Source organism: Mytilus galloprovincialis, chromosome 11 (genome assembly GCF_965363235.1).
Source record: "Mytilus galloprovincialis chromosome 11, xbMytGall1.hap1.1, whole genome shotgun sequence".
NCBI classification, from domain to species: domain Eukaryota; kingdom Metazoa; phylum Mollusca; class Bivalvia; order Mytilida; family Mytilidae; genus Mytilus; species Mytilus galloprovincialis.
The window spans coordinates 53,211,946-53,231,644 of record NC_134848.1 but is presented as its reverse complement, the minus strand read 5'-3'; the positions used below and the strand labels follow the sequence as shown (position 1 = coordinate 53,231,644).

The 19,699-nt window shown below is 34.3% G+C and overlaps 1 protein-coding gene across 1 annotated transcript; it reads right to left on the bottom strand.

Annotated features, from left to right (window-relative positions):
- Window positions 1-1,926: 1,926 nt before the first annotated feature.
- LOC143050813 (uncharacterized) lies at window positions 1,927-18,685 on the bottom strand. Its single transcript, XM_076223926.1, has 19 exons — window positions 18,396-18,685; window positions 17,726-18,017; window positions 17,015-17,116; window positions 16,301-16,471; window positions 15,409-15,750; window positions 14,368-14,709; window positions 13,515-13,964; window positions 13,207-13,296; window positions 12,245-12,496; window positions 11,731-11,757; window positions 10,765-10,854; window positions 10,053-10,268; window positions 8,881-9,006; window positions 5,555-6,121; window positions 4,402-4,572; window positions 3,259-3,528; window positions 2,969-3,019; window positions 2,570-2,619; window positions 1,927-2,175 (listed from the first exon to the last, which is right to left on the bottom strand). The coding sequence occupies exons 1-19, from the start codon at window positions 18,597-18,599 to the stop codon at window positions 1,993-1,995; spliced, it is 3,996 nt and encodes a 1,331-aa protein (XP_076080041.1). The 5' UTR covers window positions 18,600-18,685; the 3' UTR covers window positions 1,927-1,992.
- Window positions 18,686-19,699: the final 1,014 nt, after the last annotated feature.

Genomic DNA, 19,699 nt, shown 5'->3' with positions numbered 1-19,699 from the left:
AACCTAGTATGTCTTTTTGGGGTTGCTAATATAACAGAACAATAAACAAATGCCATACAATGGGAGGTTAAGCTAGCTACATGTATTATACCTGGCTTATCTACCATTTTCTTTGGAAAATTCATATACCAAGTCAGGCTGATTATGACGACTATTTCTTATACGTTCTAGTAACTGACACAATCTAACGTGTAATTTTGTCAGATTTAATGGACTCCACCCTTTTCGAATTCCATTTGATTTCGGTAAGTTTATTATGCCTGTTTTTTCTTAGTCTAAAATTAAGAATCTATATTTATTTAGTCTTCAATTGTAAGGTCAGTTTTAGTACAACAGAATATTATTATGAGTCATGTATTCATATATTATTTGCTTGGTGTAGAAGTAAGTCGAAAATTGATAGACTTCTTAATTAAGATGGAAAGCATATGTATGTTTAACCACGCCACAATGTTTATGTGTCTGTTCATAGCCAGTTCAGTTCATTATATCCCATTTCTGTCCTTGGTTGACCATGGCGATGCTATTATTTTTCGTTTGTTTTTTTGTTGTTGTTTGTTGTTGTTGTTGTTGTTGTTTGTTTGTTTGTTGTTGTTGATGTTTTTTTTTTTTTTTTTTTTTGCTCTATCTCGCAGACCAACTGACTGGTGTGTTCTTTATGGATAATTATCACATTGACAATACTTACATATTCCTCATTTTATTATATATTTTTAATATTTACTATTTTGTGCATAAATCAGCCAACTAGTTTTCTCGTTTGAATTGTTTCACATTTGTGTAATTTTTTCGAAGCCTTTTATTGCATATTTATGCGGCATGGGTCTTCCCATTGCCGAAGGCAGTACTGTGACCTATATATCATAGCTGTTACTTTCTATGTCATTTGATCTCTTTTTAAGAGTTGTCTTAATGGTAATCATACAAAATCCTCTTATTTTTATATTAACATCTGCACACCCCTTTCCAGGCCAGACATTTGTAAAAGAAAATGAAAAGAAAAAAGAGTTTGTATTTAATTTGGTTCCTGGTATTGGTTTTTGGTTTTGCTGGTATTTTTTTTTCATACAGGTGTTCATTTTTATGTAATGTGTTAAATGGTTTTCTAGTTTAAATAATACTTATTGTGACCTACAAGTTGATAACTTACATAAAACAATGATGTGCTGAAAACCCGTTATCAATACTGCACAAACACAAACACTAACCTGCGGTCCGGGCTAATCTTGTCAGTATTACGACGCGCAGTTAGATATCGGGCCGGGGTACCAGGCTAACACAAACACTTAACGATATAACCAGCCATCTAGGATGAACATATAGACAACCCTCATCATTTGTTCGCAACTGTCCAAAGTCAGTGACCTGATGGTCAGTAGTTTGTTGATGTGAATCGGGCTTTTTTTATAAAGATTAGACCGTTGGTTTTCCTTTGAGAGTGTTTTTACACTGGTCCTTTTTGGTGCCCTTTATAGCTATAGCTTGCAGTTTGTTGTTGAGCAAAGGCTCCGTTTTGAAGTTTGACCTATAATGGTTTACCTTCTTTTTTTTTTACATATTGTGACTTGGATGAAGAGATGTCGCATTTGCACTCATACCTCATCTTCTTTTATCTACGTATGAATGCACAAAATATGCATGATATAGCTTGCTGTTCGGTGTGAGCCAATGATCCATGTAGGCCGTACTTTGACCTGTAAGCGTTTTAAACCTACTTTTACCATTGGCACTCATACCACATCTACTTATATCTATAAAGCAGATTTTCATTCCAAGTTACGGGAAAACATATTCCATAACATAACAACATACTACGGTCCCAAATGATCATTTAAACAACCTACTACTTTTTGTTATTGTAATGTCAGTTAACTATAATTTTTGATTGATGTACGAACTATTTTACTGATTCAAACAAACAAACAATTGTATTTATCATTGTTAATTTTATTATATTCAACAAAGTTATGTACAAAATATGTCGAGTTAGATTTAGTATGCTTTGGCTACAACTTTTGTCTCAATATGATGGGGGTAAGCGGCGCTGGTTCCTGTTGTTTTCGTTCCTGTACTGGCTCCTCCTGTTTTGGACCCGTTTGGCGGGACTCCCGGAATACCTTTAGCAATGAAATTGTTGATCTGTGTCTTTATACCAGCGAGTCCGTCAGCGGTTGCCTGCAAATACAAAAAGATTTTATAAATGTCATGCGTTTGATGCGCTTTTCTGGATATATGTGTGCCTTCATCAGCATTGCTCAGTCATAAATTTGAAATTATGGATGGATAAATACATGTATACATGTACGTAAGGAGCTACATATAATCAAACTGAAATAGTCTCATCATTAATTACCGAATGGCGCAACTGTATGTTCATGTTTGTAGAGGGGATTCGGATGTTGATGGCAGCTTTTTTTTATATATTTTATTATAAAAAACATTAAAGTCAGGCAAATTAAGAGCTTGATGTATTGTATAGACATTTAGATTAATTGCGTTTTTTTAATACGAACATTATTAGCAAGAATATCAAGCGACGTGCTAGCATTTAAACATTTGAAGGCCATACCTGCACAGTCTTTCCTGCAGCTCTGTATGATGGTGGTGGGTATCCTTTCACTATGAAAAGGAAAGAAAAACTTAGTATATGCGTCATATTTTAAAATGAGCAAACAAACAAAACCAACTAATTTAGCATGTAGCCTGCTGTAAGTAAATTGGTAACGCCCGTGCTTGAGTTTCACAAAATTTTAACCAATGATTAACACGAACTAATAAATAGAGAGGTACACTATGCTTGTTCAGAATGAAATGTAATGTGCAGAATATCAATGAAAGAACTGTTACTCATTTATTACTTTATATCCCCCATTAAAGTGAGGTCTAATACCAGCTACCATTACACAGTATAGTACATTATACAAAAAAGATTCCGTTTCAAGTCTTTAGACTATTCAAATTTACATACCGAATGGTTTCATTGTCCATCCATAACCAGACCATATAACCTTTATGAAACCTGTAAGTAAATATATAATAGAATAACTCAAAGTGCACAAGACACATTTAAAATAGTAGATAGTGACATTAAAGTCTTTTAAACTGTTCAATACAAGTAGTGGCAAACATGAACTACAAAAAGAACATTACATGAACAGTGTATGAAGCAACTACTCTTCAATGGTTTAGAAGTATTTGATTTTAATACATCTGATAACTAATTAAAAACAATAAATGTGTAGAAGTTCATTATTTTACCCATAAGTCCTCTTTCTCCAGTCGGTCCTTTGTCTCCAGGTGCTCCCTGATCTCCCTTGAATCCTTTATTTCCTACATCTCCTTTTTGTCCTTTGTCTCCTTTTTCTCCTTTGTTTCCTGTTGTACCCTTCTCGCCACGCTCGCCTTGGTCTCCGACAGCTCCTTTGATTCCTTTATCACCCTTTTCACCATGAGGACCTTTTATTCCTTTGTCTCCAATTTCACCCTTGTCACCTTTGTCGCCCTTTTCTCCTTTTTCGCCATCATTACCTATAACCGAGAAGTTGAAAAACTACAGAATGAACCCTAGTATGGCTAATAATTTTATACAGGTTACTGTATATGTAATAAACACTTAATATAACTTTTAATATAATTAGAGGTACCAGTCTTGTATTACAACTCAAGTTTCCGGTGCATGTTTCCGGTGCATGTCAAAACATGGAGGGAAACAAAATAGTCCATTTTTTTCTGATTTTTTTTCTGGACTCAATTTTTTTCTGTTTGATTATAGGTTTATGCTGAATTGAAACATATATATAGATTTAAAAAAAAATCTTGCATCTTTTTGGGGATATAAATCCAGGAAAGTGGAAGGATTTCATGTTTACTGGAAGTGGTGCGGCCTAGTGAAAACAGCAAACAGAAAGTAGAAAAAAAATGTTTTGACTTCAGGGTTACGTAACTTTTTATTCTTCGTGGCATGTCTAAACTTTAATGTAAAAAAAAACCCAATTTTATTCCTTTGTGTTACATGTTCAGTTGAGAAGCACGCTATGCTTACATTTCCGGAACACTTTTGTTCGCTCTTTAAATGTGTATGTGTTTTTATGTACATGTAGACTGCTGCTGTGTATTGCTCCTCGTCTTTTTGTCGTTTTACATGTATTTCCATGAAATGTTTGGACTCTTTTTCAATTATGGGTTTATCATCTTCTTTTGGTATCTTCGTCTTCTATTTTTTTTTTAAATTTTTAGTGAACAAAACAAATCTTTAACTTAACTTGTGAAATTATGACTGATACTTCTTTAATTTATTTATGACAAGATTCTGTTTGATTTACAGCAACAAAACAATGCAAATAAGTTTCAAATTTAATTTATATAAATATTCCCAACATACTGTTTCCCATTGATACAAACCGTTCTTTCCATGTGCTCCTTTATGACCTTGTTCACCCTTGTCTCCTTTATCTCCCTTCTCTCCGTGTTCTCCTTTGTTTCCCTTTTCTCCAATGTGTCCCTTTTCTCCCTTATCCCCCTTTGCTCCTTTGTCTCCCCTCATTCCATCTTTACCATCCTTTCCGGATTCACCTATAGTTATAAGGGCAACGATATTCAATAAACAATTCGTCCATATTACAGAATGTAGAAAACAAACATTTAAACGGCACACATCTGTCATTTTAAGGTATTTACATTTCCAACTTCTACTCCTGTTCTCCAATGTTGTTGTATATGTAGTTAGCAATATGTATTTTAAATGGGGTAGCAGAACATGTTTGGATGATTTCTGCAATTTGGTCGGATTGTTGTCTCTTTGACTCGTTCCCCGTTTCCATCTTCATATGCCAAGGTCGTTTTGAACGCGATAGGCTTTAACTGTATGCTTTTGATAGCCCTAGTGTTAACATTGGGATAATGTTCGGAAACTAGAATGCTATTTCCTATAACTTTGCTTAAGACAAACGCACGATTATTAAGAGTTTAATAGAGAGGATGGCCTTATATATGTGTAATGGGTCGTATGCAGAATACTCAATGTCTTCCCAAAAGTGCGCTAATCTGTTAATCTTAAAATGAATGTCACGAAGAGCTTTCTTCATCAGACGTGTTAGTTTTATATTCAGCTTTGGGGAAGTTTTATAAAAAGATTACGTAGTTTGTTTGTAGATTTGATGAAGAAAAAATGGACGGTTACTATGGCTAAAAAGACGCCCAACTCTATTTCGGTCTTTGTGTCTATGAAAGTTAAACGAAACATCAAAATTCCCTTTCTTTATTTAGACATCGCTTAGGGTAAAACAACAAGTATATAAAATAATACTAGGTTATTGTCACCATTCAGCGGATGTGATTTCTTTTTAGAACAACTTCTTTCAACATACTTTACACATGTTCTTAGGGTAACAAAACCAAGTATAAGTTATAGTTATTGTCAACGTTCAGCTTCTATTAACAAATTCTTTCAACTGACTTTGAACGTGGTACAATTTGTTTGCATATTTTAAACCGATTTTCTTAGATGGTAACTACAGATCTCAAAATCATATAACATGTACATTGGTAAACCTACCCTGATCTCCCTTGACTCCTTGTTCTCCTTGTTTTCCTTGCATTCCTTTGTCGCCCCTAGCTCCTTTGTCCCCTTTAGCGCCTGTAAGTCCTTTATCACCATCCGGGCCTTTCATTCCTTGTTCCCCTTTGTCTCCATCTGCTCCTTTGTCGCCTCTTTCTCCTTTCATTCCTTTGTTTCCGTTTGCCCCCTTATTTCCGGTTTCTCCCTTCGTTCCTTTTTCTCCATGCATTCCCTTGTCTCCTTTTTCTCCAGTGGCTCCATAATTGCCTTGTTTACCCGCATTTCCCTGTGGTCCCTTATCGCCCTGATCACCCTTATCCCCATTTACACCTTTGTTTCCAATGAGACCTTTGTCCCCTTGTATTCCCTTGTCGCCTTTATCGCCAGTGTCACCCTTATCCCCTCGCATACCCTTATTTCCTCGAGCACCACGTTTTCCTACTTGGCCTTGGTTTCCAGGAGCGCCTTGGTCTCCAGGTATGCCCTTCTCCCCTGTGTTGCCCTGAGCACCATTCTTTCCATTTGTACCTGGATTACCTTGTGGGCCTTTCACTCCTTGTTCACCTGTACAAAAAGATTATCCTTAAAAGTTTCAAATCTGTGTTAACAAACATAACAAAATAACTCTTAGTGTTTTGCCACTTTCGCGAGTAGAACAAGAGGCTCTCAAGAGCCTGAATCGCTCACCTTAATTTTTTTGGTTAAATCTCTCATCAATGATTATTTTGGCTTTTCAATTTATTTAAATGTTCTTTGAATCATCCTATTTTCTTCAAAAGCAAAAAAAAATCATTTTCTCCTATGTTCTATTTTAGCCATAGGAGCTATGTTTCTGACATACAAGGAAATGAAATATAAAATTCATACTTGATACTCTGAAACTCATTTAGCCTAAGTTTGGCTGAAATTGATACAGCAGTTTCAAAGGAAAAGATTTTTTAAAGTAAGTCAACATTATGAACAAATTGTGAAAAAAGTCTTTAAAGGGCAATAACTCCTTAAGGGGTTAATTGACAATTTTGGTCAAATTGACTTATTTGTAGATCTTACTTTGCTTAACATTTTTGCTATTAACAGTTTATCTGTATCTATAATAATATTCAAGATAATAACCAAAAACTGCAAAATTTCTTTAAAATCATCAATTCAGGGGCATTATACCTGAAAAACCAGTTACCCAATTCGGCTGAAAATTTCAGGACAGGTAGACCTTGACCTAATAAATACTTTAACTTCTTGTCTTATTTGCTCTAAATGCTGGAGTTTTTGAGATATAAGCCAAAAACTGCACTTTACCCTGTGTTCTATTTTTAGCCATGACGGCCATGTTTTTTGACGAAATAAAAAATAAAGCACAAACTTTATTTTATACACCCTACTGATCATTCAGTTGAAGTTTGGTTGAATTTGGTTTAGTAGTAGAGGAGAAGATTTTTTAAAGTTAGCAAATATGATGAACAAATTGTGAAAAATTGTCATTAAAGGACAATAACCCCTTAAGGGGTCAATTGACAATTTTGGTCATATTAACTTATTTGTAGATCTTACTTTGCTGATCATTTTTGCTGTTTACAGTTTATCTTTATCTATAATAATATTCAAGATAATGACCAAAAACTGCAAAATTTCCTTAAAATTACCAATTAAGTGGCAGCAACCCAACAATAGTTTGTTTGATTCATCTGAAAATTTCAGGGCTGATAGATCTTGACCTAATGAACATTTTTACCCCTGTCAGATTTGCTCTAAATGCTTTCGTTTTTGAGATATAAGCCAAAAACTGCATTTGACCCCTATGTTCTATTTTAAGTAACGGCGGCCGTGTTTTTTGACGGATCAAAAATCGAAGCACGCACTTTGTGCAGGATAATCTAAGAAACAATCATGCTAAGTTTCATCCAAATCCATTCAGTAGTTTCAGAGGAGAAGATTTTTTAAAGTTAGCAAATGTGATGAACAAATTGTGAAAAATTGTCATTAAAGGACAATAACCCCTTAAGGGGTCAATTGACAATTTTGGTCATATTAACTTATTTGTAGATCTTACTTTGCTGATCATTTTTGCTGTTACAGTTTTATCTTTATCTATAATAATATTCAAGATAATGACCAAAAACTGCAAAATTTCCTTAAAATTACCAATTAAGTGGCAGCAACCCAACAATGGTTTGTTTGATTCATCTGAAAATTTCAGGGCTGATAGATCTTGACCTAATGAACATTTTTACCCCCATGTCTGATTTGCTCTAAATGCTTTCGTTTTTGAGATATTAGCCAAAAACTGCATTTGACCCCTATGTTCTATTTTAAGTAACGGCGGCCATGTTTTTTGACGGATCAAAAATCGAAGCACACACTTTGTGCAGGATAATCTAAGGAACAATCATGCTAAGTTTCATTCAAATCCATTCAGTAGTTTCAGAGGAGAAGATGTTTGAAAAATTGTTAACGACGACAGACGACGACGACGACGACGACGGACGCCAAGTGATGAGAAAAGCTCACATGGCCTTTTAGGCCAGGTGAGCTAAAAATGACACATATATAAATCGTGAAGAAAGTATAAAACTTTGATCTTTCCGTTTCTAACTATATCAAGTGAAATTCAAATCGCTAAAACAAATCCCGCGAAATGTGCTAGAAAGGTCTTAAATAACGCGGAATAAAGTATCCGCGAAAGAACTGGGTTAACCGTAAACATGCACGAGCAACTCTATCAGTAAATAGCAACACTCTAATACAGATATCAGGAAATAAATTAAATGCGAACATTTTAGTGTGTATATGTATTCATACCAATGTGGCTTCAAGTTATTTAAGGAATGACTGTAATATTTTTTTCTGTCTATGAAGAAATAACATAAAAAATTTGGTGCACACTGAATAACACGCGTAGCGGGTTATTTAACAGTGTGCACCACATTTTTTATGTTATTTCGAATAGACAGAAAAAATATTACAGTCGCATTTCTTATAATTTAATTCTAAATTCCATTTTAAACCGTAGAAAACCATGAAAAAACGTTGATGACTTCACGGTCACATGACTAAATTATGTCTATGGGCTCATAACAAAATAACGTCAGCCAATCAGAAGACACGTTACATCCAAAATTAAATTATTACTTTCTATCGCCGTATACTTGTGTATAATGTATAAAAAACAATTCTTATTGTTCATCACACAATGTTTTATATTGATCTTGATTGATTGATTGCTTTAATATTTTTATTTCGTTTGTGTTTTGTTTTTACTGTCTCATTAATATATCAGCCTCATTTCCTTGTAAATGTTTTTTTTTTATATCACATGACGTACTAACCTTTATCCCCTTTGTATCCTCGTGGACCTGTTGGACCTCGGAGTCCTACCTCTCCACGAGGTCCATCATCACCTTTAGCCCCTTTGGGACCTTTCGGACCTTGTGATCCTTGTTCTCCAATGATTCCTGAAACATACCAAATGATCGGAAAATATCAATAGCTATAAACAAAACTGGATCTTGAAAACAACGTTTGGACTCCGAAAACATACTTGAAGCATACATTTCAATTCATTGAGGTATAAAAACATGAACTTAACAAAAATGAAGTTGTTGTTTAATGACTTTACTGGGGGTATTGGGACAGAGGGTGTTAGCTGTTTGTCAACAAAAAACGACAGTCATGGGTAAATCAAATGGCTTGCTATAATAAAATCGTATGTGTGTCGACTTTTTTTAAGTTCAATATCCGGTCATAAATCTAACAAGTTCGTGCTTGTGTCAATTTCTTTAATCCAGTCATGTTTTTTTGTACCAATATGTTCCACGATTCTTGCGCTTTGGATATCATTCAAAGTCAAAATTTCTTGACACAAAATCATTATATAAAATTATAAATAAAATCCACGGTTTTCTAATCACCGAAATTTGTAACATACTCCGATTTGCGTTCTTGGACACAGCGTTTTACTCGTAACCCGAATATTTCATCCCCTTCTCGTTATCAATCTCTATTCTCGGTAGAAGATGTTGTCATAATGATAAATCAGCAGAATATGTCGACTTAATCATTTTGGTTACATTACTCGAAGAAATACAAAACCGAAATTTGAAACAGGGAGTTTTGAATGTTACGAAATTACCGATGGTTTCCGGTAACGGACATGAACAAAATCCGGAAATCGTAAAATTTTTAAAATAAAAAAATCGGGGCGGGACGATTTCAGAGGGGCGGGCGGGGATGAAAATCTGTCAATTAATTTTAATTGGCCTAAATTATATTGAAGAAATAATTTCTTGTTGACGGGAGAATCATTTATTAAAGAATAAGCTTCAGTGAACTATATATGCAACATATTCAGTAAGAATAAATCAGATTGTGATAATTGTTTTATAGTTTAGCCATTCCTATGTTTATACTTGGAACAATACATACATGTACATGTATTTACAAAATGTACCTTGTTTACTCTCAAACAATTTATTTAAAAGGAATTTTTGTAATAACTGACCTTTGTCTCCTTGTGGTCCCTGCTTGCCATCAGCCCCTTGCTTTCCGTCCATGCCTTTTTTGCCAGGCTTTCCAGGAAGGCCTTGTGGCCCCACATCACCTCGAACTCCTTTAACCCCAGTTGCTCCTTTATTACCCTTTTCTCCCTTTGCACCCTCGCTACCTGCTATTCCATCATCACCCGTCATGCCTTTGTCGCCGGTTTTGCCAGTCTTGCCTAAATGAGTATACATGTGTAGATTAACATTGATGAAAAAGAGAAGTGCATTGTATGTCGGAAAGGTTGATTGATAGATTTGTGGATGCTTAACGTCCAGTGACCAACTTCCATGCATACATGTACAGAACGAATTATCAGACAAAAGGACCTTGTATGTAAAATGTGAAATTCGTTTAGGTTGAAAGTTTTATTACCAAAAAAATCAAAGGATTGGACTTTGTTAGAGCGCAAACAGTCATTTGTCGTATCACTATATTTTATTAGTTTTATTTTTGTAGTTTTTATAAATATGCTGGAATGAATGTGATGTTGTCAAATTCAACAAGATAAAAAAAATGTAACAGCATAAAACCTTGATGCACCAAATTATACATTAGTTCCATTATAAATTATTTTTCTTAGTTTATTGTATAATCTTTCTATTGTTCAAACCTTTTTTTTTCTATATTTCTTTCATTTTACAAATTTTGTTAAGCATGTCTTTGTTATTTACCTTTGTCTCCGATAGCTCCCTGTTGCCCTTGTATACCTTGTAGTCCAGTATCCCCCTTTTCTCCCTTCATTCCTTGGTTGCCCCTCTTGCCTTTAAGATTTTATAATTAAAAACAATAAGTACCAATTTGTGTTTATATACATGTATACATATAATGTTATGCCACATATAAGTTGTGTTGTTTAAGATTGCATGACTAAAACATTTTTTTGTTTTCTTATATACACGTTTTGCTATATTTTGCAGTCTCCAATCAGTAAAGACATAATGAAGCATGTTTGCCTTAATCTTATTGGTGTTTACGGTTTATATTAATCATTATCGTGATTGATTTAAGTACACATTGTAAATCTGTAGATCTATCTAAAATACGTTCATTATTTGATTGTTGTTTGCTTAACGTCCAGTGGCAAATACTTCAAACATAGTCACGGAGAGAAGTGATTAAAAACGTATTCAAATTCATTTTCAAATTTGATTTTCAGATACATTTGTTTGTAACTGGTTTTGTACATCTGTATATACAATTTGGTGTTATTCGGTTGTCTACAGCTCTTTGGTCGGGTTGTTGTCTACTTGACACATTTCCCGTTTCCATTCTCAATTTTACCTGTACATGTATGTTACTGTCAATCAAAAACGTATACATTAAATATTAATAAGGATTTTTATTTTTACTTTATGTGAGTACATGCTTGTTATGAGCCCTATGATTAGGAAATGAAATATATTTATCTTTATTGTTTATACCATTGAATACCATAGACTAAAAAGGCAAATGGATTCTTGAGTTCTGAATTAAGTTTTTTCAGTACTTTGGACGTCTACTTCTGAAGATACAAGATGAATTATCTATATAGACGAAATGCATATATCTGATGCATTAAGAGTGGTACCGTTTAATGTTATTGTAATTAACAATTCATTGAACTAACATGAAATCGTTTTTTTTTTTCATTACTTTACCTGGATCTCCATGAACTCCTTGATTACCTGCAAAGATAAAAAAAAAAAAAAAATCAATATTTAATGTAGTGGTTTATTTTGCAACTTTTTTTTAATATATCGCAACTTTATGCAAGCATTACAAGCTAAAATGTAAGCATATCATATGTATTTACTCTTGAAATATATTACGCAGAAGAATCTGTGTAATACAACATGTTGATGTAAATTCATACACCCATTAACATTAAAGTTTAGCAGCAAATATTTTTAATTTCATATTTCAAAAAAAAAGAAACTATTTCCGGGAAAATAACAACTTAAATGCATGATTATGCACGTGACAATGAACTTGAGGTTGGATATTTCTCGAAAATACCTAGATAGTTAAATTCATTTCTGTAATTTTGGATATGATACTTTACTTACAATATATGTTGCTTAACGCTTGTACCCACTTTAGATGTAACTAGTATAATCTAAGAAAATGTCTAGCTTGTAAACAATTATTTGATATGGATTAATGTTTCCTTACCAGGGGCTCCTTTGTCACCCTGTGCTCCCTGTGGTCCAACATCTCCGACTGGTCCCTTGTGTCCTTGTACTCCTTCTTCACCTGTAGAACCTTTATCACCTGTCTTGCCCTTCTCGCCTACTGGTCCCTGGTCTCCAGTTGGTCCTTTCATTCCATCGTCTCCTTTGACACCTCGTGGGCCCTTTTTGCCACGTTTTCCTTTCATACCCTCTGGGCCTTGTAGGCCTGTAAGGCCTTGGATTCCAGGAGAACCTAGTATTCAAAATAAATGTTAAGTATTGTATTATTAACTATAATGGATAACTTATCTCAAAAAAGCAAAAAAAAAATAATAATGTTTAAGTTTAAAAAATGATAATAAGCTGTATTTCCTGTCTACTTCCTGCTCCAAGTTTTCATGTATACCCATAAACAAATTAATGGACCCTTTTAGTTAACAGTCAAGACGTTTTTTGGTATAGACTATTAACTTGAGAACATTTTCCATTATAGTCTGTACGGCGATTCCGTTTGAATGGTTTTACACTAGTTATTTTTGGGACCCTTTATGGCTTGCTGTACGGTGTGATCAAATGATTCATGTTGAAGGCCGTACTTTGATCTATACTAGTTTTTTCTTTTACAAATTGGGACTTATATGGAGAGTTGTCTCATTGGCACTAATACCACATCTTCTTATATATATTGTTTTAGTCTAACAAACGTATACATATTACAACGCTAAGACTGTTGTTAAATAAAAAGACAAATTACAATAGTAACGAATGAAGATGACTCAGTATAAGTGTGTGTAAAATTCTCATTTACAAAATCAACTATAATTGCTTCTGCATTTAAGCAAAAAGGCATATTGACATATATATTCGTATAGACACTTTCTTCATTTCAATGTGGAAACTTTAATAAGTTAGCCATTTATATTGTTTCATACAAAGGGAAATACATTATATTTTTTTGTTTACCTGTCATTCCATCAGATCCTGCATTTCCTTTGTCGCCTTTTTCGCCTTTGTCGCCAGTGTCTCCTTTCATACCCTTTTCACCTTCCTGACCTAAAATAATGAATGATATAAAAAAAAACTTAATATTAATGCTAGGACCATAATTCATTTATATGAGTAAAATAATATGTAAACATATGGTATTGTGAGCTTTCGTTATATCAATAATCAATCAGCTTTAAAATATATCAATTTAAAAGACAACTTTTAATAAATTAAAAAACAACCTACTAGTATTAACAATTGTCAGTAAGTTCATTAAATGTTACCTTGAGTTCCTTTCGGTCCTATTGGTCCAGTTTCGCCTTTCGATCCTCTCGGTCCTGTTGCACCAATAGGTCCTTGGTTACCTGGATTTCCCGCGTTTCCTGGAGTTCCTTTATCACCAGGTTGTCCTTTGTCACCTGGCATACCTGTTAAACCTTGCGGTCCTGGATTTCCATCAGGGCCTTTGTTACCCGTCATTCCTTTGTTACCTTTGTCACCTTGAACTCCTTGAGAACCTTGACCTCCCTTGTCACCTTTTATGCCTTTGTCTCCTTGTGCTCCTTTGTCACCTGTTCCACCAGTAGAACCAGCCTGTCCTTTGTCGCCGTTTCCTCCTTTTACACCTTGAACTCCCTTTTCACCTTGTTTACCTGCATCTCCTTGTATACCCTTTGCACCTTCTTCACCCGTCGCACCTTTGTTACCCGTTTCTCCTTTCATTCCAGTTTCACCTAAATGATATTTGTGTTCCCATAAAAATCAACATTATTACGAGTTTTGCATGATCTACATGTACGAATTTCAATATGAACCCAAAGTTATCTTCCACAACTCAACTGTGTTCGTGTGATTTTATGTTATTTTCCTCCGTGTCTACGGTCCTCTTACTGTTTGAAATGTAGTATATACATTGAACTAAGTAAATGCAAATAGGTAGTTGGCAGCACTATGCTTGTAACTTAAGGATACCGAATCTGTGAAGCAACATTGCTCACATTTGCTAATCAAAAAGAAAAAAAAAGAAAGAAATTATTTGTTTATGAGGAATGTTAACTTGACTTATAGTGATTTTTATCACTTTGCAAATTTTGTTATTGCCAAATCATCGCAAAATTTTCTGAATTATATGCATACCTTTGCTTCCCTTTTCTCCTTTGTCACCATTAGATCCCTGTTTTCCTTGTTCTCCTACCATACCTTGTGTTCCCCGTGGTCCTTTTTGTCCAACCATTCCATCTGAACCTTTGTTTCCTCTCTCTCCTATAAGTCCTTTATCCCCTTTATCTCCCTTTTCTCCTTTCATTCCCTTTTTACCCATCATTCCGTCAGCTCCTTGGTTACCTTTCTGCCCTTTCATTCCCTGTTCACCCTTTTCTCCCTTGGAACCTTTAGCTCCTTTATTGCCTCTTTCTCCTTGAGAGCCAGTTTCGCCTTTGTTCCCTTTGTCGCCTGCTGTACCCGTTTCACCCTGTTCACCTTTTTAAAGTTAGAAAAGTAAAGTTTTGATTTATTATAATTAACATCTCATATCAATGCATTCATTAGGTAAAACAAAACAAATATTTATTACCCGTTTTAGCCAAAACACATCCCTGCCCATTAAAGACTCCCCTTTTTTAAAAGAAAAATATATGTATCTCAAATTCCATACGTTTTTGAAATGTTCAAAAGATCAGGAATCTAGAATGATTGATTGTTGTTTTCGACGTTTCGGCACAAAATTCCTTGTTGCGAAGAAGAAAACGAATAAAACATTACTTAATATATAATGAAACAAAAATGTGTTTCTAGTACACGGATGCCCCATCCACAATATCATTTTTATGTTCAGTGGACCGTAAAAAGGGGATAAAGGCTCTAATTTGGCATTAAAATTAGAAAGATAATAGCATAGAGAACATGTTTCAAGTTGATTGAAGTTCAACTTATCAAAATCTACCTCGACTTTAACCTGAAGCGGAACAGACGGGCAAACGAACGAACGAACGGTCGCACAGACCAGAAAACATAATGCCTCGATCCTAGTGTTACATGTTACCATTGGTGATCGACTCGTTAATGTATTAAAAAAAATGTCGGAATGTACAAGGGTTTTCAACGCACTTACAATGTACACACATGTATGTGGTTACTAACAAAACATCTTCCGGTTCAAGTAAAAACGTTTAACGTTACCTTGAATTCCTTTGTCTCCCTTTTCTCCAGTGGCTCCCTTTTCTCCTTTGTCGCCTTTATCTCCTTGTTCTCCTGAATTGCCAGTATCTCCATCGTCCCCTTTTTCTCCTTTATCACCATCAGCGCCTTTGTCTCCTTTCATTCCTTTATCTCCATCAGGGCCTGATGGTCCTTCTCCACCCGTTTCTCCTTGATTTCCTGCATCTCCCTGTTCTCCTCTGTTTCCTTGCAGTCCCTTTTCTCCATCGGAACCTCTATTACCTTTTGGGCCCATATCTCCTGTCATTCCCTTTTCTCCCGTTTTGCCCTTAATCCCTGGTGACCCACGTGGCCCTTGATTTCCTGGTCAAATGAATAAAAAAAATACTACAAATTATTCTAGACAAACTAAGAAATACATTTATTTAGCAATAAAATGTGTAATTCTCATGGTCCAAAAATGAATTCTCAACATGGACTAGAAAGTCTAGTGAGTACTTTTTAATTCAAGTTTTACATTTGTTTTTGCAACAGAAACACAGCAAATATATGTTTTCTTAGTTTTCAGTAAGAGTCGACTGATATTCGAAACTTAACTGAAGACCTTTTTATTTTATTTTAGGTATCGTTTGATTGCTGTAAGGATGTCCACAATATAGTGTATCACTTTTGCAATCATACCCCATACATTTATTCTTATTTATACAGTAGTGGAGTACTGTACTTATATTTTAAGGTTCAAGTAACATAATGTGTAACTTACAACAACAAACATGACTTAAAAGTATCAAATTATATCATGTTTTTCTTAGACTTGATGAATTGTACGTCCCATTTTCGCAATGTTTAGCAAAACCTTTTTCAGACGCAATTATATTTCGAATCCATTTGTATTGTTTGAAAAAATACCAACCTTGTGCTCCATTTTTGCCAGGTGCCCCTTGATCTCCAGGTCCCCCTTTATATCCAGCTGGGCCATCAGGGCCAGGTTCGCCTTGTTGTCCATTATTTCCAGGTTTTCCGGGTGCTCCTTTGTCACCAGTCATTCCCTTACTGCCAGCAGTACCTTTCATTCCCTTGTCGCCTACAGTGTAATGACATTGGTTGGAATATAGTATATTACGCCAGTTTTATAAAAGATAGATTTTTATACGTATGAAATCTTACAAATATTACAAATTGCATGTAACCTTAGTTTTGTAGTATAATTATATATTATAAACTTTGCTGCTAATAATATTAGAAAATATCTTCCACTGCTTCCGATATTTTGACTTTTCTCTTTTTACTAGACGATGAAAACAAAAATTACATATATGTCTAGCAATCCTTACTATTCCGCAATTTATCTGTAAAAATAAAACTCCAGGATAAAATGAATGTATTACCCAAATCCTAAAGTGTATACTACGAACATTCAGCTGATAATTCTATTGTTCCTATAATACCAAAGACATTATTTTCCAGCAAAAAAATCGACATTTTCAAGTACTTTTTATCGGAGGAGACCGATCTACATGTACACTTTAAAATAGTTGGTCAAAATGAAAAAATAAAAAAAAGTTAAAGACAACCAAAAGTTTATTGTCAGTATTTGGGGACATTTTCCGTATTTTGTTTTACATACCGGGCATGCCTGGATCACCAACTCGTCCATTATCACCACGTGGTCCTCTATCCCCAGGTAGTCCCCTTGGACCTCGTGGTCCTGATGATCCACCAGTACAACCTATCAACGAGAATATGTAATTATTAAATATTCTCTTTTAGTTGTAAAGGTTGATAACCATTTACCATATATGTTCAATGTTGACTTTGTGATAGGTACTTGACAAAAAGTAAACTCGAAATGAAACACATGTTTTTTTTTATACAAAATAACTATCAATACTTATAGTTTTATACTTTAATGCATTCATATTAGCTATACGAGACACATTTCGCATTTAATTAACGTAGTTGAACATTCTAACTAATCCATAAATGACTCTTACGCACGTACATTTATTCGAATCGAATTCGCTACTCTCGTACTCTATTTTTTCAAATTCGAATCGAATTTGCATTGAATGATTTGCATTATCAAATTCGCATCAGAAATGCGTTTTCTTTAACGAGATTTAGTTAATTCGCTTTAGTTCGAGTTGAAGTTAAAACTGTGGTGGACATTTTCTAAAACATCATGTATTTGAAATAGGTTATAATTTATAAATTGACAATGCGAATCAAAAGCTCGCGGCGTTCAGACAGTAAAGCGAATTTGACGCACAATGCAATTCGGACGTAAAAGTTGCATGTGAACACAGCGTATAAGATCAAATAAAATCAAATCACTTACCTTGACAAGCTGATGCAACAACGACATCTAAAATCGTTGACAATTTCGCAAAATCATCTGTAGTAAAAACAAAGCTCTCCTGTGAAGCTATCTGCTTAAGCTCATCCAAGTTAATGCTTGACCCAACTCCAATAGCGACAATGGTGGCGCTGTGAGTGGCCTTGAGTTCAGCAGCTGCTGCCTGTGATGTAGGGGTACCAGATCCCTTCCCATCAGTAAGAACGATAACCAGTTTTCTAACTCCTGTACGTCCTCCACCATTTACTGTTTTGAACATATTTTTCGATACAAACTTAAAAAAATATAACGAAAAAGATTACATTAATGCTGGATTCTCATATAATACAAATTCTAATCAAACTAGTACGCCATCCCTCCTTTTTTTGTACACTGTGTGCTACAACTTTTTGTTTGTGTGTTGGGTGTTTTTTGTGTCTTTTTATGGAAATAACAAAAAATGAATTTTGATCGGAGCACCAAATACAAGACAATGAAATTTCTATTTTGTAGTTCACGCGGAAAAAAATATATAAGTAGAAAAACGTCTTGTAAAAAACGCTTTAACATGACACAAATCAAATTGTTTAATACACCTTGATTTCAATTATTAGGGATATTACTAAATTAGTATCATATAAATACATGTTAACTCTAAATTGTCAAAAATTACCTGAATTCCAAGTCCAGTTCTAGTAGCAAAACCACTTATAGGTAAGATACCATCAATACCGGTCTTCACTTTAGCACAAGTATCGTATGTATTTAGATAGAAATGTTTCCTGGCGTCTTGTGCAAAACAAACAGCACCAAACTGTGTTCCTTTTGGTCCAACATTAGTAAATTTATCGACCACATCCTTCATAAACTTTTTCATCAAACCAAAGTTGGCTGGATTGTTATTACTAATGCTTGCAGAATCATCATACAGGAAAACAACATCGGCGTTGGCAGTACAACGCTTGTTTTCTGTAAATAAGATAAAATAAAATTTTGGAAAGAACCTAGTTATAAAATATAATTTTCAGAGTCATCATGCAGGAAAACAACATCGGCGTTGGCAGTACAACGCTTATTTTCTGTTAAAATGATAAAATAAAATGTTTGAAAGAGCTAATATTGGACATTGTTTTACTAAATTATGACTATATATAAAAATATAACTATGGTTTGTTTTACTAAGTCTTATATAGAAATTTTACTTAATTAGTGACAATAATTACCCCACAGCATTCTATGTATGTGTTCCAAAACATGAGCCTGTAATTCAGTGATCCGTTGATCGCTGTCTGATATTTGTTTTTAATTTGATATAATGTCAATCAGATGACCTTTATAAGACAACCTAGATTGGTGTCCTAAACCAGTTATACATCTCGGTTTTTTTTTACAAATTCGACAAAGCATGAAAAATTGTTAGATAATTCTAGATAGCAACATTTGAATTGCCTTTTAAAGGTTGATCTTTAATAGTTGAGGCACACGCATTTGTAGTATTTTATTATTTTAAGGAGGTAGACCTAGTTTAAGGGAAATAACTCTTAAAATCATCAGTACGTTTGTGTCAACCATTTTTAAAAATATATTCTAAGCTTCTAGGTTACATAGATTATTTTCAATCTGTTTCAGGCAAATGCTTAAAATACATTGATGAACTTGACTTTTACAAACGTACTGATGATTTAAAGAGTTATCTCCCTGAACCAAGGTCTATCCCCTTAAATGTACTTAATATTCTTAATACTTATGATGAGGATGAAGGATGTTTTAACGACTTTTACTACCCACGAGGGTCTTATACAGTCGGTAATTGGTATTTGTTAAGTATCATAATTATTCATATAGTTGCTGTTTGTTTAAAGTCCAGTGGCAACTATTTCAGGTACTCTTAGGTTAACAATTACAAGTACTTACTGTATCCATACTGTGCTAAATTATAAAAAAAATTTACATGAATTAGTCATTGTATTTGATTGA

Coding starts and splice junctions, on each gene's coding strand:
- LOC143050813 (XM_076223926.1), bottom strand. CDS start 18,599: ATGAAAAAGTTTATGAAGGATGTGGTCGATAAATTTACTAATGTTGGA. Junction 13,965..14,367: donor AGGAGAAAAGGGAAGCAAAG/GTATGCATATAA, acceptor AATATCATTTAG/GTGAAACTGGAATGAAAGGA. Junction 10,855..11,730: donor AGGAGTTCATGGAGATCCAG/GTAAAGTAATGA, acceptor AAAATCTTAAAG/GCAAGAGGGGCAACCAAGGA.